Source organism: Pithys albifrons, chromosome 3 (genome assembly GCF_047495875.1).
Source record: "Pithys albifrons albifrons isolate INPA30051 chromosome 3, PitAlb_v1, whole genome shotgun sequence".
Classification (NCBI taxonomy): Eukaryota; Metazoa; Chordata; class Aves; order Passeriformes; family Thamnophilidae; genus Pithys; species Pithys albifrons.
Window position 1 is genome coordinate 21,260,843 of NC_092460.1, and position 26,330 is coordinate 21,287,172.

Genomic DNA, 26,330 nt, shown 5'->3' on the forward strand with positions numbered 1-26,330 from the left:
GTGGGGGCAGGAAGGTGAGAGGGAGCAACACAGAAGTCAACAGAAAAATGTACTCCTTTCAGGATGATTTCCAGTCTGATGGGTTAAGGAAAAACATAAACCAGGCTATCCCGAGGCATCTTCCCCTCCTGTGCACCATAACAGAACAATGAACTAATGGTCCTTTCTGCTGCCAGCAGACACTCCAGGCCCCGAAAGGCAAATGGAATCTGTGGGTGAAGGACTTAATGCTGCTGAACACCATCACTGTTTAGGAGCCTGACAGCAAAGGAGACAAGACACTACTTACTTAGAACTGCAAAGAGTGTCCTTACCTGCCCACTGCATAGCTCAAACTCACTCTTTCTAGAAAACACACTACAGAAATTTTGATCATTAATTGCTGATTTTTAAACCCTTCTGCTAAATTTGATGGAATGATTTATTTGTACAGGCCTGTTCACAACGTCAGTCTGATCCTGTCAGGCAGGTCACTGTGTCTTCATTTTCCTCTGCATATTAATCCAGAAGTGGCTGCAAGTGGATTCTGAACAGTGGTGTCCTGTTAGACTGTCACTCCTCTGCAGGCACTTGAGCTGAGCAACTGTCAGGACAAGTATTACAAATGACAGTGCAGAAATTCAATGTGGGCATTACCTACAATGAAATAATTTTAGAAACTGAAAACCAGGAGCAGTGACCTGTAAACATTACACCAGATCTCTGGCAGCTGACCTCAAAGAGTAACTCGTTAAAGTCCATTAATAGTCCTGAGAAGGTATGTGGCGAACCTTCAAAGGGTGCAATGGATACCAAAACATTAAAAGCAGCCTGTTCCTTCTTTAAATGTAAGCTCTTTACTTAAAACTCAGTAAGATCATACTGAAATTGCACACTCCATAAAGGACAGTGCAGAGTTATTTTAAGTACTTGCCTCACGAAGCCTTTGTTATAATAATTTATAGAACTAAAAACATTTATCTAGTGCAGTTAATCACAGACACCCATTGCTGTCCAGCAAGTGCATGACAAATATATCACTGGAAACTGAGCAAATGCATCATGGAGGTGCCTCTGCTGATATCATTGCCTCCCTTATCTTCACCTTCAACCTATGGACATAACTTGACAGTGAGGTAATTACTAACTAATATTCAACAACACCAGCATTGCCCCTTCTATGTGTGTGCTAATTTGTTCTTTTACCCTGAGCCTTGTGTAGGCTCCACGATGCTTCTCCAGAGTCAGCTGAGCTTTTGTTACCATTAAAGCTTCTGCAAGAGGATGAAAGAAAAATCAAACGAGGTCTTGATCCTCTAAACATGTGTGGTGATGGTATTTAAAGTTAGAAGGAGTTTTATTTAAGGATGATAACTTACAAACTTACAGAAAACAACGCATAAACTTATAAAAACCAATTTATACTTAAAAAAGCTGGTAGATGCATTATGTCATTCACATCAGATGAAAATGGAAATAGTTTAATTAGCCCCCCAACCCCTAAGAAAAATCTTTTTTGTTTCTATTTGAACATCTGCAGTTTTTCTGCAGTCTGAGGCACATCCAGTGGGAATGTGTGTGGCCTCTTGAGTCACAGGTGTGGCCAAGCTCCCCTTGGCAGGCCCTGATCTCCAGCCCAGCACCACCACTGCTTCATGCAGAGCCTCAGCCCCCCACCTGGCTGCCAGTACAGCCCTCAGCTCCTCATTTGTTCCTCACCATCACAAAAGCTCTCACAGTTCCACAAGTTTGGGACCAGGCTCTTTCTCCCACATTCAAACACCCCCAAGGGGCCAAATGCAAACCTGAGCTAAGCAGCAGTAGATTCACAAACACCACAGCTCACAGAAGATCCAGCACTTTCAGGGAAATTGTGAGGCTTTTCAAAACATTACATCACTTCCTACCATGTCAGCCCACTCCACACGGTCACCAAACCTCCTCCGAGAGGTGATGCAACAGCGAAGATCTGTGCACACTCCAGGGAAGAGTCCAGCCCTTGATCTGGCTTTGATTCTGTTAAAAATAATGGTTTACACTTTCTTTGGTGAAAGCCCAATTAACACACAAAGTAATTCTATAAAATGTTGAGGTTTGAGGTGGAGATGGATTAGTCCTTCCACAGCAGCACAACCCTGCAGCAGAGCTTGCTTATCCTCAGGTGCCTGTAGGTAATAGACTGTAAGGAAACAAAGTGACACTGCAGAAATCTGGGGTATCAGGCAGAATGTACTGCTGTAAGAGCCTGCTGAACGTCCTTCCACGTGTGGCTTAACTACAGAGTTGAGAGAAGTTGCTCCAACATTTATGAACTACTTTTCTATACCATTAGCATAAAAATAAAACTCAAGATATAACATCCTTGTTCCCACACAAGAAAGATTACTTATTAAATATGAACACAATCCACTTATGCAACCAATGTTTAATTGCAGGCTTCTAGGAGGTCGAGCAAGAGTTTAAGCCGGCGCCAAGGGAACTGCTCCCTGGCTCAGCAGCCAGGCTCAAGAAATTAGTTTTAACCTCTCCCTCACCTCCTCTGCCCCAACCCAGCATTTGCAATTAGAGAACTGAGATGATTGTTTTAACTGGGAGCAAGTTTGAGCATATAGGGATGAGAACACACAGCTTCCACTCACCCTTTAATTATTGGTAACTAAAGGACCACACACAGAGCAGTGAGGGAAGGCTTCTTCCATTCTCTTCCTGCAAGGGTTTGCTTCCCAGCCCAAGGCCTTTTATCTGTATGGCTAACAGTGAGCATTGAATCCTCCAGTGATATTTAAGTACACGTTTTCCTTCTTTTTGAATACAATAGCTAATAGCATTAGCACCTCTTTGCATGAGGAATCCTCCTGACTGAGAACACTTGCCTGCTGTGTGGACACACCCACTCCGGAAATAACGTGAGGAAGTCACATCCTGCAAAACATATTTAATGTAAAACTCATTACCCTGCTTGTCGACCAGCACAGTGGCTTCCTCTGGTGTGGCAATAACAGCTTTCATCAGCAAACCCAGCTCCGCAAGGAGCCAGATATACGGCTGAGTAAACACAGCCCAGTATGTGTAAATACCTGTAGGTTGTTGGTACCAGAATGAGCCAAGACATGAGTCACTTTGGGGGAAAAGAAAACAAATTTTTAAAATCTCAGATTAATTATTTTTAATACGTAAGCAGGGTTTTAATCACCAAAGGAGACTGAATGGTAAGTAAGGAATCACTTCTTGCACATGTCAGTTACCTGGGATCTTGGCTGCTCATGTACCTTGTACACAAAGAAATTTGAAAAACCAAACTGATTAGTCAGGCTTTCTGTTCTAAGTGGTCTTCAGTCATTCTGACACACACACACACAACTGCACAAGGCATATCATCAAATGTACCATCATACCTATTTCTGCACTGCTAAAGCAGAATTTTTCTTGTTATCTAATTGCCCTTTCATTATGAGCTCCATACACCTGAGTAGCACATTTATTTTCCCCTTAGAACCTAAGCAAAGGTCCAGAGAATTTAATCCAGCTACCACTGCATAACCTTTCTTTTGTGTCCAGCTAATACAGTATTTACAACAAAATCCAGAGAAGTCTCTCAGTTCCATTTCAATGTTCTGATTGCGGCCTACAATCCAGGCCTTACACCGAGCTACAGCACCGCCCCCGACAACCCATCACGGTTGTGCATTGCTTAAAAAAATGAGCATTAGATATTTCTGGGCCTCTGTTTTAAGGTTTGAGTTAAAAAGCAAGAAGCAAGAGGGACAAAACACAGCTTTCTCCTTGTAATCCCATTTTTACAGACTGCAGAGAGCAACTGCAGAGCTGCAGCAGCCACAAGGCCAAGTCACTGGTGTGCACCAGTTAATCTGGAGCACAGGGCTCAGCCGATGCTTGAGGTGGTTCCCAGGGTGCTGCCCACCACCCTCAGCTGCCAGAGGGGTGAGTGTGGGTAATGATTCCAGGGCAGGGCTTTACCATCTTTGCCAAGGCTGGTGAAGGGACTGGGGCACAAGTGCTGTGGGGAGAGGCTGAGGGAGCTGGGGGTGTTCAGCCTGGAAAAGAGGAGGCTCAGAGGTGACCTCAGCACTGTCTAGAACTACCTGAAGGGAAGTTCTGGCCAGGTGGGGGTTGGTCTCTTCTCCCAGGCACTCAGCAATAGGACAAGGGGGCACAATGGGCTCAAGCTCTGCCAGGGGAAATTGGAGTTGGAGAGCAGAAAAAAATTCTTTGCAGAGAGAGTGCTCAGGCATTGGAATGGGCTGCCCAGAGAGGGGGTGGATTCCCCATCCCTGGAGGTTTTGAAACTGAGCTTGGCCGTGGCACTGAGTGCCATGATCTGGTAAAGGGACTGGAGTTGGACCAAGGGTTGGACTTGATGATCTCGGAGGTCTTTTCCAACCCAATTGATTCTATGATTCCATGATCTCTTAAAAAGGGGAGGACAAATGCATTTCCATCTGCTCAACTCTATGAGACACTTTCTGGAGGAAAGGGGAGGATTAGGGAAGAGAGAAGTACAAAACACAGGAGGAAATGAAGCTCTGGTGCATGACTTGAGCACTGGCAAACAGGAAGGAGGGGCCCCAAGGGGCCCCACTGGTGCTGTGGGTCCCCCCAGGGCGCTGTGCAGGCGGGGGAGGGAGCTCCAGCACACGACAGCACAAGCACACGGGCAGCTATTTTTACACAGCCCTGTCAGGGTTAGAGCAGCCACTGCTTATTTTGGAGCAGAATGCTTGTCAAAATAGAGAAATAACAGGCATTGTCCTGGCTGGCAAGAGGTTTTGCTAAATTGGGCAGCACAACAGACAGCCCTGCACACCATCACACACATGCTGAAGGTCCTGCCCCTCTGCCCAACCCACCCTGGCAGGATGCACTGGCCCGAAAACACTGCACCCAGGTTCTCCTGGGATGGGTCACTGCTCTGTGGCATCTGAGGGGTCATTATCAGCAGCAAAGCAAGCGCCTCCTCTGTTCAAACATTCAAATACTTCTCATACTTCCCATGATTTAAGTTCAGTTTTGTTTTCCACCTATGAGCAAACCCACAGTCTCCAAAGCCCAGACCTGATGGTATCATGGATTTCTTCATCACCTCTTACATACATTGCTTTAATAGTTATAGAATGTTAGCAATTGCCATCATCAGAAAGATTCCTGGTTGCTTTTTATGCTCTTGGGCCTTTTCTTTAAATAGATAGAAAGTAAATTCTCATTCTGTACTATAAATAAAAAAAAACCAACCTTGTAACAGTTTCACATGCATTTACCTCCACTTTGTAGACACATGATCAGTGTATTTCCAGCTACCTGAGGATTAACAATAAGGTACCACCCACCTTGTTATCCAGACCTCAGACTTTATCACAGTCTCCACTCAAATCATAGATATGTCCACATTTGCCATCAGGTAACAAGAAGGGGATTATCTGTCATTATCACTCAGACAACCACAATCAATCCAACCCTCCAGCACTGGGCTTTGCTTATTAATATTGAGTAAACATGCAATTATGACAAACAACTGCAATTCGGTAGAACTTTAAAGAATTGTTTAGGACCACAAGACACATCAACACACTGATGAAATCAAGACTAACACACGCCCCTTCTTTTATTTCCTTGACAGAGGCTTCAGTGCCTTGACAAGTAATGGCATCAGAAGGAGCCACAGAATTCCACATGCAGCCAGGATAAAAGGCACATCTAACATTAACCACCCTGACATTCCCAAACAGGGCTTGAGGTCTGTCTTCAAAGCATGGCCAAGCTTCCTTCCTGCTTTGTGCATTCCTCGTGGCTGTCACAGCCACACATTAGCCAGCTGTGACAAGGTGAGAGGGAAAACCCTCCTTCCCAGTCTGCTCAGGAACTCCACAGGAGCAAAAAGCAGAGCCTTGGAGTTAACGACTCACAAATACCATTTTTGCCACTTCCAGCTGTATTTGCTGGCTCAAAAATGCAACTTTAGAGCAAAGTCTTTCCCGTTCCCACTACCTGTCCTGAATTTTACACCAAGGGATTAAGTTCTTCTTTCATTTACAGGAATGTAAGTGGAAGATAGTAAAGATTTTGACTGATAGACACAAGTATAGAAAATGGACCATATAGGAAGATATTCCTGAGCTATCACACATGCTGCAGTTAGATCTTGATTGTATCTCAGAAAAACCCCAAGCATTTGGTAGATTTGAAATCTTTCCCAGATGTGCAAGGATGCCATTCTGATGGGGATTTCTCTACACCTTTTTGTACCATTGCTGGTTTTAGTAAAACAGCTTAAACACAACAAAAAACCCTCACTCAATACAGATACTATTTTTTCCCCATGGTCAGTGCTAAAGAAAAAAATTTCAAAACAAACTCTCCATTCTTCAGCTCTTAATGATTTTAATAAGCATCATGTGTTGTTCAGAATTCCAAAAGATTACAAATTCCAGGCAGTGACTGCAGAGGTCCTGCTGTTATGAATTACAGATCCCCATTAAGAGCACAGGCCCTTTAGTGCTTGCCCATCTTGCACTGCACCAAGGCCCTTGTGTTTAAACCTTAAGCATGCCCTAAATTAGAACTCTCCAAACAATGAAATTATGTCACTTTACAGAATCTTGCAGCCCCTTTGGCCAATTCATGTTTCTTCAAGCAGATCTATATTTAACCCAGCGCCTTCTGAATTTCCTGTTTATCTGTCACCCCTAAGTGCAGAGCTCTCCTCACAAGGCTTCAGCCTGACTCACACACAGAAATTGCCATTGTTAACAGCAGAGAACCTTCTCCAGCAGAGCTGCTGCAAAGCTGGAGAGATGGGAGTCACCAGCTGCAGGCTGGCCCAGCACCCTGTCCAGCCAGAGTCAAAGTGTTTAGCCTTGGGGGATCCATCACTTCCCTGGGGAGATTATTACAATGGCTGATTGTTCTTATTGTGAACAATTCGCCCCTTGTGTCCAATCCCAGATGTGCAGTCAGGTTCAAGCAAATTGTGGAAGAACAGGATAAGGACTGAATGCTAAACTGCCTTTGTAACAAGTGAGGCTTGATCGAAGCTTCCACCTGAGAGCAACCACAGCACTCAGAAAACTGAACTCCTGGTATGTACTTCAAGAAGGACTGTGTAAAGCACAGACTTTTTCTCATACAGAGGCTTCTCAGATTTAAGCTTTGCCCAGGGAAAGAAGTGGATGAGTCTCATCACTTGGAAGACAGAGCTGCTCAGTGCAGTGGGAGACCTTTCCTCAGCAAGGCCCAGTGTGTAGAACCAGGATAAGGTCAGGAATTCTCAAAACTGGATGCAACCTGAGAAACCCAAAGATGGCTTATGAACATGGTCTGCTCCTGACTTCTGAAAGCTTTCACAGGAACCATCATTAAAAGTAAAAAAGGAAGAAATCCACACCAAAAACCAAAATGGGTCTCCAGAAGGCACACAGACAAACCCCTCAGTGTTCAGCAGTCCATCCTTGGCAGCACTGCAGCAGCAGGAAAGCAACAGGAAGCTGCCTTCAGAGTGCATTAGTCATACACAATCACTGGCTACTGAAAAGAGAGTAGAATTAGTTAAAATAAATGACTGATAGAACAAGAGTCTGATTATTTTTGGAAATGGCAAAGGGCAGGGTTTTTTTGTTAATTAAAAGACTAAGAGGAGAAGTCATACAGATTTTTAAATTAATGGCTGAACTGTAAAGCACCTCATCAGAGAGGGAAACAATAAAACAAAAACCTTGAAAGTTAAAAGATACATCAAAACTTGCAGGATTCAATACAGAAAAAAAGGAATTACCAAATTCTTCAGAGAATTGCTCAGCAGATATTTAATACATGCAAAGAGCTGTTAACTACGGTTACAAATTAACAAAAATACAGATCATTACAACAAGTTCCAGAAGAGTGTCTTGAAAAACCCCTGTCTTGGGAGCCCAAGGCCAAGGTCTGACACCTGCAATGCCAACAGTGCTTTGGGGGATCCACTGAAGAGCAAACATGCATCAAAACTTGCAGGATTCAACACAGAAAAATAGGAATTACCAAATTCCTCAGAGAATTGCTCAGCAGATATTTAATACACACAAAGAGCTGTTAACTACAGTTAGAAATTAACAAAAATACAGATCATTACAACAAGTTCCAGAAGAGTGTCTTGAAAAACCCGTGTCCTGGGAGCCCAAGGCCAAGGTCTGACACCTGCAATGCCAACAGTGCTTTGGGGGATCCCTGAAGAGCAAGGAGGATGTTCAAAGAGCATGATGGATTCACACCCAGTGACAAACTGCCAAAAACATTACAAAGGAAAGGCCTGGCTCAAGCTTTAGCAATCTGTTCAAGATTGTCAAGGACAGGAAACCTGAATAATTTACATTGTTATTTTATTCCAAAGCCCCCAGACATTCAGAATTAAAAGGCAGCAAATCAAGTCCATGACTTTTGGAGACTCTGGAAATAGATCACAGTTAGAGCTCCTAAAATAGCTGGTGGAATACACCTTTCCAAAGCTAAGTGAAAACATAAATCTTGCATTTCATTACAGAATTAATTTCCAAGTAATATGATTGACACTTTGTACGCACATCTACTGAAGTTATTTCCCAGCCCCTCCAGACAAATTTAAAAATAATTACATATTTTTCATGATCTCAGGAGATAGGAATCTCTGTTTTGCTGCCTTGCTCCACGGGTAATTGCTTCCAACTGCAGACTCGGGTTTGAAGTGCTCCTGATGCAGGTCCAGCAGGACTGCACGCCCAGGGTGCAAAGGTGTGCAGAACTCTGAGGTTTGGGTGGTGCCACCAGGGGAAACAAAATCCTGACCACAGATAGCAGAGCCCAAATTGCTTGTTCAACACCATAAGACAGAACCCAGCACAAAGACATAAGGGCTAGGTTCAGACTCTCTTTTTTTTAAGCATGAAGCGACAATCAAGTATTGCTCAAACATAAAAAGGAAGTCTTTTTCTTAACTCTGAATGGATCTAATTCTATTTTCTTGTGCTCACAAGTTCATCATAGCCCTGATTCAGCAGGACAGGAGACTGCAGCAAAGCAGAGCTGAGCAGCAGGAGCAGGAGGAATGTTTACATTCCTTGGCAGTGCTCTCAGTGACTTCTAGACCCAGTGAAAAGAAACAAATGTCATTATCGTCTTGAAAAAAAAATTATACAGAAACCTTCATTTGGGATTTTGGCCATGTGAGGGAACATCACTTTTAAACTGCTGCAAGGATAAATTCAAAGGCCGCTTGCCAGCAGCACAGCTGTTGAGACAGTTGTTCTGGTTTGCCTGTGTTTTTGTTTTCCACACAGGGAATGTTTGTGACAGATTTGTACCATCCTCCAGCCAGGCCCTTCACATCGGTGCCAAGTGAAAACCTGTCTTTAAACAACTCAGCACATCTTGACTCAAGTTTTGACCTCACATTTACTAGGAACAAATGCAGGTTTCATTGCCTCTAATAATAATCCAAATATCTCAGTGAAGACTCAGCTGCCCACAGTCAGCTGTACCTGTGAACCCCTCTGCCAGTAGCCAGCCAGGACCACCACTCTTACATAGTAATAGGAGATTTTATAAAATAGTTTATTTCAGATCCTGCTGCTGGAATTATCCCACCAAAATTCCACAAATTATTCACCCACTTCCCTCTCCAAGGAACTTGTGCTAAAACATGGAATCAAAGCAAGCTTCTGGGTGTGCTCCACTGATGAGCTGGGCACAAATTAGTGTCCCCATTCCCACTCCCTCCCTCTATACCACTCAACTGCATTTTCTTATTTAAGAACCTTTTTTAAAAAAAATCCACACATTTATAAGCAAATAAACTTTCTGACTGCATCTTTCTCTACAGACACAGTAATTCCACTAAGGAGAGATCTAAAAGCCCGGTGTTAAGAAGGGCTCAAAAGACAGCCCTGCCCTGTGCCCAAGGGGGAAATTTGTTCCATATCACCTGTATTAATCCAGATCAGCAATTCCAAGAGAGGTGAAAAGTCAAACCCCTCCTCTCTGATTTACGTTGTGACAGTAGCCTTATGTCAAACAACAATAATTTAACCACAGTTTTACGCACAGTCACCTTGATTAACACAAACCAATCCCTACTGCCAGGACTGATGGCTTCAACACAACACCTGCACAGCCCAGGGCTGGTGAGCTGATCCAGCAAAGGATTCCAGCAAGGAAAAACCTGCTCCCAAGTTTCACACCGAAGGCAATACAAGGAAGGGGTAAATAACTGCTTCTCCTTATGTCCCGTAGGGGACTTTGGAGTTGGATCTACACAGACAGACCAATGAAAAAGTGCGAGTCCTCTCCACAGGCAAACCATCCAGACCATTGTTGTTGGTTGGACAGTGGCCCAAACAATAAGCTGTTTTTAGAAAACCAGGGATTCATCCTCTTATGTGTCATGAGGGAGGGATTTAGCCTTAATTTAGCACCATTTAGAAAAGATTACCCTTTAATTGCAATAGGAGTTGGCAGACACTGGCAGCAATGAAAAGCCTTTATCCTGCAAAGCTTCCAGGCGGTCAGTGACAGCTCCCAGGCCAGCAGCAGAGCCGGCCCACGCTGTTCCAGCCCACGCCATTCCAGCCCACACTGCTTCCCAGCCCATGCCATTCCCCAGCCCACGCCACTCCAGCCCATGCCGTCCCCCAGCCCACGCCGTCCCCCAGCCCACGCCGTGCCCCCAGCCCACGCCGTGCCCCCAGCCCACGCCGTGCCCCCAGCCCACACTCCAGGCCAGAGGAATGCAGAGGCCACCCGGCTGTGTCACAACTGCAGAGACAAACCCCTCATTCATGGGCATGCAGAGCAGGAGGGGCATGTGGGGCTGTCGAAGGGCACGAGACAGAGAAGGCGCAGCCTCCGCGAGGGCTCAGCTGTCAGTGCCTTCCAGGGCCCTGCCCGGGCTGGGCTCTGGCTCCAGCTCGCTTGGGCAGAGATGTGGTGTTGGGGACATGCCCACTGCCTCCCTTCTGGTCCCAGTCTCTGCTAACCTCAGCTCTGCCATTCTCTGGTGGAAGGCAAGAGAGGAGTCATGCTATACTTTCAGCTCTGCCGAAGAAGCAGCACGACAGGGTGTAGGGTTGCCAGATCCCTGCCAAGACCCAGGAGATCATCTCACCACCCAGTCTCAAAGCCACTCAGGAGCCTGTTAAAAATGTCATCTAATTTGGAGCAAAGCTAAATGCTCTTCCAGACTGGGGTCCAGGAAAGTGTCACTCTTGTTCAACAGATTTTGCGGCAGCAGTAACATCTGTCTTACATCTGTGCTGGAATAATCCCAGTTTAGGCTGGCATAGGACATTCCAGATCCTACTGCTCTTTAACTCAACATAGCTTTATTTCTAAAAGTTCAATGAAAAGCAGTAATTTCTATGCACAGACAAAGCCTTAAGCCAAGGTTTAACACTCTTCCCCTCCATATCTTACCCATGGCTGGCAGTGTGTGGCATTTCTGACAGCCCTATCCCTGAAAGACGAAGCCACTGTTCAGCTGCTGAGCCACCTGAACTCACTGGGAACCAGGAAGGGGAGAAAGAGCTCCCAGCAGGGAGGCTGGTGAAGACAATTGTCAGAAAAGGACTGATTAGATGAGAAGCCATGAGAAGGAACAGTGCCAAGGGAGAAAGCAAATCTTGTTAGGAGGCAAAGAGTATGTGTCCAAGGGAGAAGGTAAGACAGTCAAGACAGTGGCGCAGGATAACAGTGGAAACAGGTAGATCAGAGACTGAAAAGGAGTTCAGTAGGAAACCAAGGAAGAAGAACAAAACCAGGAGGACATAGGAGTAGCTGCTTGACCATTTCAGATACGAAGGGGCAGCCAGTCACCCTCATTCATCCCCTTTCTGCCCTAACAGCTTCCAGCCTCTTGGCCTAAGGCTGAAGTTTGCCCCCATGAAAAAGATCACAAAGCATGGCCTCCAATAGAGCTCAAAATTAATGACATATTAACCAAACCCAGCTAACCAGCAACTATCAGAGACACAAGTCTATTCAAGACATTATTTCAGTCTAAGACCTTACAGGACAGAGAAATCCTTCTGGCAGCGACAAGGAAAGGTGCTGGTTTAAGCTTAACAGCCCATGAGAACCACCCTCCATGTGCAGTTGTCACAACATGCAACCAGAAGGTCCTGACCTTCTTTCAGCTGCAGCAAAAGCTACAGAGGAGAAAGTGGAAGGCCAGACTTGAGGCTCAGCAAGGAAGCACATATTAGTTTGAAATACTGTGAGTTCCTGGAGAACAAAACCTGACTGGTAATTGTGTCATTTGCTCAGGGTATTCTTTCCTAAACATTTAAGTTCTGTTAAACACCAAGCAGCCTGGCATTGCACTAAAAATGCCTTGGAAGACCCTTTAGAGGACAGTATTAGATATCCTTGGACACTTACACTTCTTTGCATTCACTGCCACTGCTACCCTTGCTGCTCACACTCAAACAAAACATCTTTACAGGACTAATGTCTAAAGCATGATTATTTTAAAATCAAATTACGATCCCAGCACAGAACTGAGAGTCCAAGCTTGCACTCAATGACAGACTGAAGCAGACAAGTTTTCATTTTAAGACTACAAGGGAGAGTTCTCTATCTTTTCAGGAGCCCATTGCACATTTAGAGCTGGAATTTGAGCAAGCTGGTCTGTTGCACTACAAGTAGATGTTTTTTTAGGCACATGAAGGCCACAAAGTTAAAGAAGAATGAAAGAAATTAAGAGGAACTCCAGCCATTCCCACAGATTATTATTCAAATTCCCCAAATGTAACTTTTCTATTATTATAGTAGTTTTCTGCACTCCAAGAAGAAAAAGAAAGAGAAATATATGGTCCTGAAATTTCAAGACACTAGATCAGTAATCCAACAGCAAAATACTGTAACTACACTCTGCTGCAACACCAGATCCAAAGGCAGCTATAAGACAGATCTTAAAACAAAAGAAAAAGAAGAGTTAAACAATCCAAGAGTTAAACAATCTAAGTCTGAGCACTGGAAAGCATTCATGCACACATCAACATCAAGTACCGGGCTGTTCTTGGTAGCTCTGGAATCTCTTAGAGGTAAAACCTCATCGTGGAGCCTCATTGAGCCAAGAAGCAATGGAAAAAATATCAGACCTTCATGAACTCCACACCTTGTGGAGGTTCCGTGGCCTTGCACAGCAGAGCCCACTGAGGATTAAGGCCACATTCTTCACACAAAGCCAAATGTTCTGTGCAGTAAGACAGAGCTGACACATGACTGGCACAGCATGGCACTGGGCAGCAAGTGCAGCCAAGGGCAAGAAAATTAATTAATCACTTTCTATGGAGATGACCTTGCCACAGAAAACAGTGATAGTAAGGCAGGAAAATACATTCCTTGTTAAGCACACACAGAAATACAGCGTTAACCTTAATGCTATTTCAGGCCTATTGTGAGCAAGCACAGGACAGGCCTGTTGTGGAAAAATGGACATACACAGCCACACTGATGGTGGCAGACCACGAAGATGATAAATACTCTTTCAGCCCAGTTCTCAAAATTCCCAGAGCCAAGAACCTTAAAAGTGAGCAGATGCCTCACAGGGGCTTTGCCAGCCCCCAAAGCCCCCCTGGATGAGCCAGCCCAGAGACATTCCCCAGCTGCAGCCCCTCATGCTGAGGAGCACAGAGGAATGAATGCCTTACTATGCTCCACACAAACTGTAACAATGGGGAGGTCAAAGGGAACATCACACCAGTCTTAATGTTAACAGGCTTTGTGTCACATTAAAAGGGTCCATTTGCTTCAGTCCCAATAACTCATTTATATTTTAGGGCACTTGGCCACACAGGCTAGATCAGAACAACCAGCTACAAATCAGTGGAGCAGCTTTTTTTAATAATATATATGTATATATGTATCCCCACACATATATATGGGATGTATATCTGTATATTCATACAGCTTTCACTCCCTGCAGATACTGGGAGCTCTCTCCCACCACATTCCTTATTGTACTCCTATTGTTTGGTTTCTACATGGTTCCCAGGTGAAATGAGTAGGCATTTCTCTTCCTTGTCTGTGGACAAGATCAAGCTGATTTATTAGCAGGTGGTCAGGTGGGAGACATGTCTCAAACACAAAACTGCTCAGAAAGCTGTGCCCTCCCTACCCCAGCATCCACGGGGACCTGGAACACAGAACATTTCCATGAGAAAGCTTTCCTCCAAACATCCAGGGCATGCAATGTTCAAGTCCACTATCCCAGCAGCCTCAACACAAAGCCTCCAACCCAGCCCTCAGAGACCCTCTGACCTTCCTAAAACCCACTCAAAATTCAGAAAGGAGTCACAAGCTAAGATACATCCTTGAAGTCTCATTCTACTGACCAGGAACAGTTCCAGCTACAGTTTCCCTCCAACTCACTGCTGTGCTCACCTCCACTGTGAACCCAGGACAGGAAGGCATAAAGGTTCACTTGAGTGAGAGTTAATTCTGGAATACAGGATTTTTCCCATCCCAGAAGCCCACAGAAGGTAAAGGTAATCAGAATTCATTCACACCATTCTAGGAATCAAATTAGCAGTTCACAAGGATAGAGGGTTGGTAGAATGATGCAGAAGACACACAGGGGTGAGAGGAGGGCTGCAAAACTCCTGAACATGACAGTGATTAGGAGGATCACTGGAAATGCCTACATGTAGGCATAAAACTGTAAAGGCTGAGAAATGTCTGTCACTGACAGAAGACAACTCTCCTCTGCATTCCTTTCCTAACATGCAATGCTGCAAGTGTCACAGTAGCCAACAATCATCCAGCCCTCCTGAAATCCAGACAAACAACTAACATATTTCACGTGCTACACTGGCTAAAATCTCGATTCAGCTCCTCAGTCCTTCAGTGAGTATTCACTGACTATACATAGCTGAGGGGGTAAACCACAAGAACCAGTTCCAAGTTTAGAGCTGCATCCTAAACTACAGAGCATATTAGGAAGCAGAGTATGCAAAAAGCACACATATCTAAGCAGCAAGATAATAACAGAATCATAGAGTTGTTCAGCTGGTCACTGGGAGGGAGCTCTGGAGGTCACACAGTCCAACCTGTCACCACCAGCAATCTGCTTAGGACACTGCCCAGTTGGGATTGGAATGTCTCCAAAAATGAGACCCCATAACCTACAGGCAGAAAATAGAAAATTATAAAGTAAGTCCAACATGGCACATTGTGTTGGTGATTATTTCTGCATGTGCTATGGCTCAGTGTCTACTTTTTATGGCCTGTTCTGTAGCAACACAAATAACACATGAGGCTGGAGCTCAACAACTCCACAGCTGGATTTGTTCCAAGTGACTCAAATGTGCTCTTAAAATATTTCTACAATTACTGAATGATCTTAGAACAAGACTTCATTGTAACCAGTGGGGGTGGGGGGAAGTGTTTTAAAACAACCCTATTCCCCAAACACTGCTCTAATTTAGCCAGTTAAGTGAAAGGGGTCTCATTTCCCAGGGATGAGTTGGGATATTGTGGCTTCAGCCCACCTTTAAATTGGACTCAATTAGTGGAGAACACAGGCTGCGGTCATAAAAAAAAAGAAATATTAATTACCCCTAAAAGGAGAAACTTGCAAAAATAGTTGCCTTATATTTTGCATTTTGTGTCTGACTCAAAGGTGGCTGAACTGCAGCCCCTGGCAGAGCTGCAGGTGGAAGCCAGCAGGTGTTGTACTCAACCCCTCAAACTGCACCCAAGGGCCAGAAGCACCCAGTGCACACACACACCCCTTCCTGATGCTCCTCATCAGCATGTTCTGAACCCTTCCCATCCTCCCCAGGCTGAAAGCACTGCAAGGCAAACCTCACTTACTCTCACACAAGAAGCAGAGTCTCTCATCAGTTTGTAAGAATTTTGTGATTAGCATTTAGAGACAGTACTCAGATCATTTAGTCACAAGAGCAGAAAACAGCTCCAAAGCCTGGACATCCCTTGTGCTGAGGCAGAACAACATTCTTTTCTGCTAACTATGCTTTAGACAAAGTACCCTGGGCCAAAGCTTATAATTTACTTTTAAAGCCAATTGCATATATCCTTGTACACCTGGCATTGCTATAATGTTACTACAGGTAATACAGAAATCACCATGTAATGTTTATTATATAAATAAACCCCAAATCTGGCATACATGCACAACTGAAAGCAAGTTACACACGGTAGCTGCTAACATTTTAAGAATGACAGGTTGGTAACAGGTCAGTAATGTTAAATTTCAAATAAAACTTCTAAGTTTGGGGTTTTTTTGTTTTTTGGGGGTTTTTTTGGTTGGTTGGTTGGTTTGATTTGGGGGTTTTTGTTTTTGGTTGGTTGGTTTGTTTTTTTTTACAGAAGCCTTCACTTCTGAAAACCTTTTGGTAAAACCTCTTGTGTGAACAGAAAAATGAGAAACTTTATAAAGGTTCTGTCAAGTCTTCTGCCCTCCAACTGCAGCAATTTCCCAACCAGCAGCAGTACCAAAACAACCCCAAAGCCCCAGGGGTTTGCAGAGCACACAACTGGAGGCAGGAAGGAGGCTGGAGTTGGCTGATGGCTGAGGAATTGAGCAACTCTCCAGTTTCACCTTCCCCTGGGGAGTGGGGAGCTCAGACACACCTGCCTGACACACTCCCAGTTCTCCATCCTGTCTGGCTTAGGTTGTCCCCAACTCAGAGATTCCCCTTCTAACCCATGAAGACTGTGGCTCTTGAGTGCACAACACATGGAGGTTACAGACAGAGGAGGGTGAGAGAAAACAGTACCCTAAGTACAGTACTACACATCCTAAGTGAATGACCAGAAGCGTCTTTCAAAATGCATTTTTAAAAAAAGCAGCAGATTGAAGATATTTTCTTCTTGTGTTTATCTGTCATATGCAAAAAAGAGACTTGAGCTTTTTCAGTCTTCTCATGATGCAAGAGTTCACCAGACATGCATGTAATTACACAAGAGGAATAAAAGTGCAAGTAGCTGCCTCCTGTGAAAGATATTCCACATATGTTCATGCTTTATTAACTTCCAGTGCAATACAGAATTCTGCATTGTGTTCACTGTGTGCCATGGGGAAATCTGTGTTTACAACCAGGTCTGATGTGCTCAAAGAGATTTCTCAATGCAGTTCACCAAGGTCATGTTAAACCAGGCAAGTCCATCCATTCAAGGTTTAATTGCCTGTACAGCTGCACAAATGTGAGAGACAGCCCTGACTCATGGACTGGATTTAAGGAAGTTTCATCAGAATTGCTTAAGTGCATTAAACTTTACATGAAAATAGGTTTTTGGAATTCCAGGATGTATTTCCTTTCTCCATAAGAGTAACAAGAATTAGAAATTCAAACCTGAAACAGGATTGAGGAAGGAATGCATGTTAACTTGAGATTAAACTGCAGTAGTAAAGCATAAAAGCTAAAATCCCTTTCCTTCAACTTAATTTCTCACAAATTTAACCAGGGAAACATCCTTAACAGCCTCACTGACACAGCACAGGAATTTGTGATGGTGTAAACTAAGGACACAAGACAGCAGTTTTAAAAGTTTGCTGTTTCAAAAATCAAATGAGCCACTCCAGTTCCATGAGAGTTTTGGCCATTTCCAAAAGGAGAGAGTTCAACATACCTCCACTAGCTTAGGTTTATTTAAAACAGCTGTGCTCACAAAACAGACCTTCCCATTTCCTGCTCATAAAACATTCTGAACCCAGTTAAAATCAAGGAGACAGAAAAACAAGACAAAAATCTGGTACTGCTACTGCAGAACAAAATCTGCGTATTAATGAGGGTGTCTCGCTGAACTTGCAGTCTGCAGGGCCTGCTCTCCTGGCAAACACAGGGCACAGCTCCAGGGAAATGCTGGACAGAATTTTCCTACTGATGGGGAAGAAAGTCATTGCAGTTCTGGTCATTGTTTTTCAGGTCCATCTGCATTCCCATAACATCTCCCGGTGTGTAAGCAGTTAAAGAACAACACAGACTGCTCAGAGTTGCACCAAAGGCTCTACAAACACAAGAACCTTAACTCAAATAAACCTCAAAGCAGCTGCAGGATTATGGGCTTGGTGTGAGGGTGCATTTGTTTATACCAGGGGCTTAGGAGCACAAACAGCTGCACAAGGTGAGATGCTCAGGAACACCTCAGATGTCCAAATACAAAACTGTCTCATGAGTATCAGAGGTCTTAAATTATTCAGCATTCAAAATGCAACTACCTGAGTCACAGAATTGCTCCTTTACAGGATAGAAAAAACAGAAAATTCAGGGGCAGTTCAGGTACTTTTTTTCAGCCTCTCTGGGCACGCATAAGAAACAAATCACCCTAACTACTTTCAATTCCTCCTTCCTCTATCCTCACTTCAAAATAAGACTCCAGGGGTAATTTTTTTTAAGGCACAACCCCTGGTATTTTGGCATTAAGACTGGCAACACTGTCAAGCAGTGCACAAAGACAAGACTTAGTCTATGGTAACCTGTGTTTGAGGCTGCAGGGGAAGATGCCTCACGTTTGTCTGCTCTGAACAGATTTGCTGCACAAACAAGGGCACAGATCTCACCACATCCCATGCAAGCCCAGCACGAGGCAGAAGATTATTTCTGAAGTCCCTCTCACTTCAAATAGTTTCTCTGGCAAGATTTTCAGAGCTCACCTATGAAACAAAGATATACTGAACTGGTCTCTGTTCCCACCAGATTCCCAGAGGATCTTGTCACAAATGAATAATCAGATGTTAGAGGGATCTTATTAATTAGGGAAAGTACCTGACAGTTCTGCCCTTGTGGGCTCTATGTAACCTTTGCAGCTGCCATGAGGGGCCAGTCAAGTGCCTTCCTGCTCATCTGAAATGTTGTGATCACAGAAAGCAAGAGGAAAAGACAGTTATATCCTAATAGATATAATAATTCAGACTGAATAATTCAGAGAGGTTTGCCAAATCCAATCACAAAAATCAGTGAAGTTTGTATTTAAGTAGAATTCTTAATAAAGCTACACAATGAAAGAAATATATCCAGTATCATAACTGAACTTGCAGTCTACTGTACTGCACTCCTCCTTCCCATCAGGAAAGGAACACCTCCCCAAACACAAAAGTAATGTCTAGTAAACCTGCCACAGTAACAGAACTTCTCAACAAAATGTTCTGGTTCTCATGCACTTGAAGTTAACTCCTTTCCACTGTTTAAATGCAGATTTCCTGTAGCTACAGTTTGCTACAGAGCCCACTGCCACAGCAGCCTGACTTGTTATGGACACATAGGCCACATTTTCATATGACAATATCTCATTCATCTCCAAAACCAACCAGCCATTCAAATTTAAAAACCACCATCCATATTGTCATGGAAGACCATAAAGCTGGCCAACAAAAGCTACAGCAGTTGGATTGATTTAAGATCACAAAGCTTATCATTCCACTATAACAGAGAGAAAAAAATCAGCATATTTTTCTAGAGGACAAGGACAGCACAAAGACTTCTTAAGAGAAGTCAGAGTGCACAAAGGTTTGCATTTTCTTACTATTCTCCTTTAAAATCCTCTGCCTACCACCACTGCTGCAAGAGGTGGGAGAATATCCCAGCACTGCTGAGTGACAGAGTGAAAACCTTTATCCAGTGTGTAAACTGGACTTTTGGAATGAGAAATGTTAGAGATGGAAGACACAAAAGCTTGAAGAAAAAAAGAACCACCTGAAAGAATAGATATTTACTGAAAGGAAAATAACACTCTTGGTATAGGTCAAGACCTGCCATTAGTGACATTACAGCTATTAAATTATGTACATTTATACCAAATCCAACAGGGATAGAAAAAAATTTGAGCTGGAGATACACAGATCAATCCCTGTTCTTCACTTCAAGAGAAAACATTTATGTGAGAAATGATAATTTATGTGAATCTCAGTTACAACAGCCGAGAATATTGGATTTTAACCACTTCTTGGTTAAAATGAAACACTTTTTGAAAGCATCAGCAAAAGGGAGCTGAGTGGAATTGCTCTGCACAGCTCTTGAACAGAGTGAACCAAGATACAAGCAGACAGGACACACATGGATACAAGTCTCAAAAAGCTACTGGATTAAACTGTGCCAAAGAAATACTTCAACCAGCACCACTGTTGGACGATTTCTGCTAAACCAGAGACCACAATTTATTTATGGAACTATGTTTTGCCAAAAATAACCTTTCTTCTTCCCAGGCACTCAGCAATAGGACAAGGGGGCACGGGTTCAAGCTCTGCCAGGGGAAATTTAAGTTCAGATCAGAAAAAAATTCTTTGCAGAGAGAGTGCTCAGGCATTGGAATGGGCTGCCCAGAGAGGGGGTGGATTCCCCATCCCTGGAGGTTTTTCAACTGAGATTGGCTGTGGCACTGAGTGCCATGATCTGGTAAAGGGACTAGAGTTGGACCAAGGGTTGGACTTGATGATCTCGGAGGTCTTTTCCAACCCAATCCATTCTACGATTCTTTTGATGGTATGCACCAAAGCTGAGGGCAGGTCCTGCCTGACACTGCTTTTTCTATTCATTGCCTCTTGAGGACAGTCACACTCATCTAAAAGTAGCCAATTTCTACTTCAAAGGCCAAATGCCCCCGCCAAATGACAACGGAGAAAACCACTAAAAAATGACATACTGCCTGAAAATGCATTCTTTCCCTTTCCTTCCTAACATCACACTGTCAAGAAGTTTCATGCACAGCTTCTGGCAGGGCACTACTGCCCAGCATGAGCTAAAGGGCTGGGTGCCCTACAGGCATCTCAGGCTACTCAGCCACACTGGGCATCACAACCAAGTTTATCCCTCAAAACAAACACAGCCTTATAAGCAGGATGTGAGAAAATCCCTTCTGGTTTAGCGTTCCCCACTCATACAAAAGAACAATCTCCAAACAAACATCATCCTTGATCATCAGAATACACAAAGGATTCTGACCTTGCTACAAAACTAAAATTGGTTGTAACAAACCCTTTGTGCACAGGAAGCAATGAAACTTGTTTGGTTTGGGCAGGTTAGATGCCAGTTATGGAACCTGGTCAATACACTTCTCTGAGCCAGACTAAAGGAAACAATAAATAACATGGAGGAATAAGGACACCACTCACAGACCATTGTGATCAAGACAATGCCATTTTTTACACACTTCACATGGTTTATATGGGGTTAAGGCTACATTCTATTGGCTAAATTGAACCTCACACCATCTAACTGCATGTCCCAATTGGTTATAATCCATATCTCACAAGTCCAGTGTTTTGGTGAACTCATCCTGACTGTTTTCAGGAACATCTTCGGTGTCCTGTGGGAAACCTGAGGAGTTCTCATGAGAAACTTCTGGGGAGGTGCTGAGAACTCCCAGGGAGTCATTTCTCCATTACCAGACACCAGCAGCTGTGGCCTTGATTATACTCAGATGCTTTCAGTCTCACAGGGTCTATATAGATCTGAATTGCTCACCTTTGATTTTTCTGTCCTACACCAAACTACAGGCCTGGTCCTGTCCAGGACTCACTGACTGACACGCAGAGTGACTTTCTAAAGAACTTACCCAATACTGTCTCACTGCCCACAGCACAGCACTCCACACCACACAGGGAGCTTGCCAAGGTCCACACTGCACACTGGCAGCAATTGAGGGGTGAAAAGACTAAAAGACACCAAGAACCACAGCATCAGGCAGAGTCCAGGCCTTCCAGCACAACTCAGCACCCCACCAGACATGCCACTCCACTTCAGAGAGAACTGTACAGATCCTGTACGCCAGAGCTGCTTCCCAAACATGGCCACAGCGCTGCAGACAATCCACATCCATCCCCACACTGAGCTTCAGCCACGTGGGGGCCAAACATTCCAAGTTAGACCCGTGTCCAGAGCCAAGCAGTGTTTTGTGTTAAGGACTCTCTACACACCAGGTGGGCTCCTGCTTGCTCAGAGTTCCAGTGGCAAATCCATCTACTTATGGGCAAGATGGACCACAGCTTTTGGCAGAGTCTTCAGGCAAGTCCCATCTACCCACTCCAAAGCAGGGGGAGCCTGACACACACTGGGGTGTGAAAGCAGAATCCACCACCTCGTATAAATTTCAGTCAGAGTAGAGAAAACAGCTAAGAGAGGAGGAGGTGGGAAGAAGGAAAAGAGCTGGAAAGAGGGGAAACTACAAAATAAAAAAAAACAAACCAGAGGTTGCAGTGCTTGAAAACCTGTATGTGCAGCTATAATACTTAACAATTCAGCACTTCTCTGAAATGGAGGCTCCTCCATTCCTTTGGATGGCAAAGTTGATTTATGTCACTTCCCTCTGCTAAGGTTTTGCAGATCATATTTCAAACCCACGTTACATGCCTCCGTTGCTGGGTTACCAGATCTGAACAAACAATTCTCTACAGTCTGCCAAAAGCAGAGAAAGCAAGCAAACGAATGCCTGGAGGATGCATCACCTTCTGGAAATCATCTTACGGCCCCATGCTGCTACAGATCAGTCACAAGCTTACACAGCACAGACCAACAGAGGAAATGGTGAATCTCTAAACTTTGAGGGCAGCACACAGACCTGAGAACTGCTATTCCCACCTGCCTGCCCCCTCATAAGGAAATCAGGCAATCTTCCAAATCATCAGAATTTTCTTGCAGATTTGAAGAAATATGGTCCTAAATTCAGCAGGTAAATTGGGTATTAACAACTCTGAAACTAGCAAGTGTGTTCCCAGAGATGCTGGAACAACCACCAACAATCAGAATTTGTAATGAGTAAACCCCACGACAGCCCATGTGACAAAACACCAGTGACTGCAGGTTTGAGACTTTCAGTTTCCAGTTAGGGTGCCTGTCACATCAGGGGCTGCACAAACCTGAAGGGAAGTTCTGGCCAGGTGGGGGTTGGTCTCTTCTCCCAGGCACTCAGCAACAGGACAAGGGGGCACGGGCTCAAGCTCTGCCAGGGGAAATTGAAGTTGGAGAGCAGAAAAAAATTTCTTACAGAGAGAGCAATGAGGCATTAGAATGGGCTGCCCAGAGAGGGGGTGGATTCCCCATCCCTGGAGGTTTTTAAACTGGGATTATGGCACTGAGTGCCATGATCTGGTAAAGGGACTGGAGTTGGACCAAGGGTTGGACTTGATCTCGGAGGTCTTTTTCAACCCAATTGATTCTATGATTCTATGATACAAGGGCTGTATTTTAAAAGGCTGCATGAAGAAGCAAGAGATGGAAAGCACTCCTGTTCTAGGTTAACATGTCACCATCAATGCCCAAGAACAACGTCAGGTAATCCAAGGTGGGGTCCCTTTAGGTTGGGGCTGGCCATGTGGTAACTATTCTGTGCTCCTCTGGCTGTGCCTGGGAAAACAAGAGTTTGCATAAGCAGCAAAGATGAGAAACTCCTCCTCCAAGAGCATGCTTCATGCATCTGCTAAAGGTTTACAAACCTAATGCAGACCAGATTCCCCCACAGCATCCCAAGAAAGCTAGAGGAGCAGTGCTCTTTCCCTGTGTAGGCTAACCAGCAGAGTCCTAGAGCTGTTCCCAGAATGGTTTGCCTCCCAGGTTTTGACTTAATTACAATGGGATGTGCACACACAAAGCAAATCCTTCGGCATGTTGAAAGCAAAAAGGAGTGAATCATTGCTGATCCTGCCTTTTTCTTTTTTTTTTTAAATCCCTTTTACAACCTTCTCAAGTGTTGCAGCCCTAAAAGAATGACAAGACGTTATAATCAGGCCTTTTCCCACCTGAAAGCCAAAACACACAGAGCACAGCCCAGTGCCTAAAGCACTATCTGTGATTGAGGCAACCTGGCGGGTCAGGCACTGCCTTGCTCAGTGAGGCTGGGTCAGTTCCTTCACCTCTCCACGCCACGATTCCCATCCCATCCACCCAAGTGGTTTACTGACTTTTCCTTCCCTTGAGCTCAACTCTACAGCTCTCATCTTCTTTTCAAGACTGCCTCTGCCCTTGACTCCCACACCTCTGCTCCACTGTGCTGCTCTAACTGTGCTGGTCTCCAGTGGCTTCAGGAACAGCAGCACAATCAGCTCAGTTTGCATATTTAGCTAACAAGTTTAGAGCCATGTGATTCAAAGTTTATTAAACTCTTTTCTTATGCTTGTTTAACATAATACAAGCAAAATAAACCTTTATTTACAAGACCAAAAGACACACAGGAGGCAGGAAGGGAGGGCACTCATCGATTCAACTGAATTTGTACCAGTTCATTCCAAGTATTTACTTTCTCTCTCAAAGAGTGTATTTTGATTTTATTTAAAATCCATCTCCAACTGAACGAGCTAAAGCAAAGCCCCATTGGATACAGCTTGCATGGGCCAAATAAATTCATGTATGTTCACCCTCCAGGCTGTATCAGATCTTTTGCAATCAAGGCAAGGCCTAAATCAGTTGAAAAGCAGCACAGGGTTTGCCTACACAGCAAATACTGCAGCAACCAAGGCTATAGGCAGACAGACAACTTCCCACGGGACATGCTATGAGTGGGGTGGCAGGGGATCAGCTCAGAAGGAGCTGAAACCACCGGTCTGCAGACTGTGCCTCTTCCCTGGGAAGTGCTTTTCCCGTGTTCTACATGAGAAAAATAATGTGCCAATTGACCATTGCAGCGTTTCTCCTGACAAACCTTACTCCACTGTACAGATTAGATCTGGAGTTTCTTTGAAAAATACACTAATAATAAAAAAACATGCCGACAACACGGAACTGCACCAAAACAAAGCTATGTGAACTGAAGCATGCTGTATCATTTTCCTGGTGGTCCCTGTTGAGGAAGTGATTAACGCCAACGCAAGATTTCTCCCTGCACACAAAAGCAGGGATATGACTGACAGCATCACCACCTCACCCTGGTCCCGGCCCTCGCCACCCGATGCCCGTTCGGTCCCTGCTGGGAGTGCCGTGGAGGCACCACCAGCCCCGGGGAGGGCAGGGCAGGGCAGGGGGGGCAGCTCCGGGGTGGGAAAGGGCAGGTGGGCACACATGGGGAGAGGAAGGACGGGGGGCACACACGGGGAGGGGAAGGGCAGGGGGGCAGCCTTGGGGTGAAAAAGGACAGGGGGGTAACCCCAGGATGGAAAAGGGCAGGGGGGCGGCCCCGGCGTGGGGAAAGAAGGGCAGGGGGGCGGCCCCGGCGTGGGGAAAGAAGGGCAGGGGGGCGGCCCCGGCGTGGGGAAGGGCAGGGTAAGGGGGCAGCCCCGGGGTGGGGAAGGGTAGGGCAAGGGGGCAGCCCCGGGGTGGGGAAGGGTAGGGCAAGGGGGCAGCCCCGGGGTTGGGCAGGGGGGCAGCCCCGGCCCGGCTTCCCGGCCTGCCGCAGCCCTGGGGCGGCACAGCCACGGAGCCCGAGGCCGGACGCGCAGAGAAGAAAAGCGCTCCCCCGCCTCCCTCGCACATCCACCGGCTCAGCAGCGGCGGCCGAGGCTGAAAGGCCTTTCATTTCCCCCTCATCTTCCCTTCTCCCGCCCGGCCCACGCCCGGCGCTCCGAGCTGTTACCCCGGGGTCCCGCTCAAGCGCCGTGCCGACAGCAGGGCCCGGGCCCCTCCGGCCCCTCCTGCGGCCGCCTCACCTCCTTTAGCTGCTCCATCTCGGTGCGGATGGTCTCATACTCCAGCTCCAGCTCCTCGTACTGCTGCTTCAGCTGCTGCTTCTCCTCCAGCACGGCCAGCCCGTACTCCGCCGCCTGGATCTTCTCCCGGGTGGTCTCGCCCAGCTCCTGGAAGAGACGCTTGATCTCGCTCCGCAGCCACTCGGGCTCCGACTCCATCACCAGCCGCGAGTACTCCTCCTCCTCCATGGCCAGCGACATGTCGGCGGGGGGGCCGCCGGCTCCCGGGGGGCGAAGGGGCGAACGCGGAGCCCGTGAGCCGCTCCTAGCAGCGGCGCGGCCCGCGGGCGGCCAGGGCAGGGCCCGCCGGGTCCGCCATCAGGGGCCGAACGCGCCGCGGACCCTCCCTGGATCCCTCTGGATCCCTCCCTATCCCGCCCGGCCCCACCCGCCGCCAGCGCCGAGCGCACGGAGAGCATTCAAAAGGCACGGCCGCGCCGGCGCCGCGCGGCACCCTGGGAGCTGTAGTCCTCGCCAGCCGCCGCAACACGCGCAGCGCCGCCCGCAGGACTACAGCCCCCGGCATGCACCGCGAGGGGCGGTGGCGGGGCCGACAGCGCCCTCTGCCGGGAGAAGCGGGGAGCGCAGCGGCGGGAGCGGAGAATGGACGTAACGGGGCACAGCGGGAACCCCCTGGGACACACCGGGACACACACCGGGGATGCCGTGGGACATACACCGGGACACACCGGGGATGCCCTGGGACATACACCGGGACACAGAGGGGATCCCCTGGGACATACACCGGGACATAGAGGGG

At 46.0% G+C, this 26,330-nt stretch overlaps 1 protein-coding gene across 2 annotated transcripts in view; it reads right to left on the reverse strand.

Moving 5' to 3' along the window:
- Nucleotides 1-25,981, reverse strand: part of BICD2 (BICD cargo adaptor 2) — an 81,883-nt gene extending 55,902 nt beyond the window's left edge. For both annotated transcript variants that reach the window (XM_071550936.1, XM_071550937.1), the window contains exon 1: nucleotides 25,532-25,981. In XM_071550936.1, the coding sequence (XP_071407037.1) occupies nucleotides 25,532-25,771 (240 nt within the window). In that variant the 5' untranslated portion in view covers nucleotides 25,772-25,981. The remainder of the gene's footprint in view (nucleotides 1-25,531) is intronic.
- Between the last annotated feature and the right edge of the window lie 349 nt (nucleotides 25,982-26,330).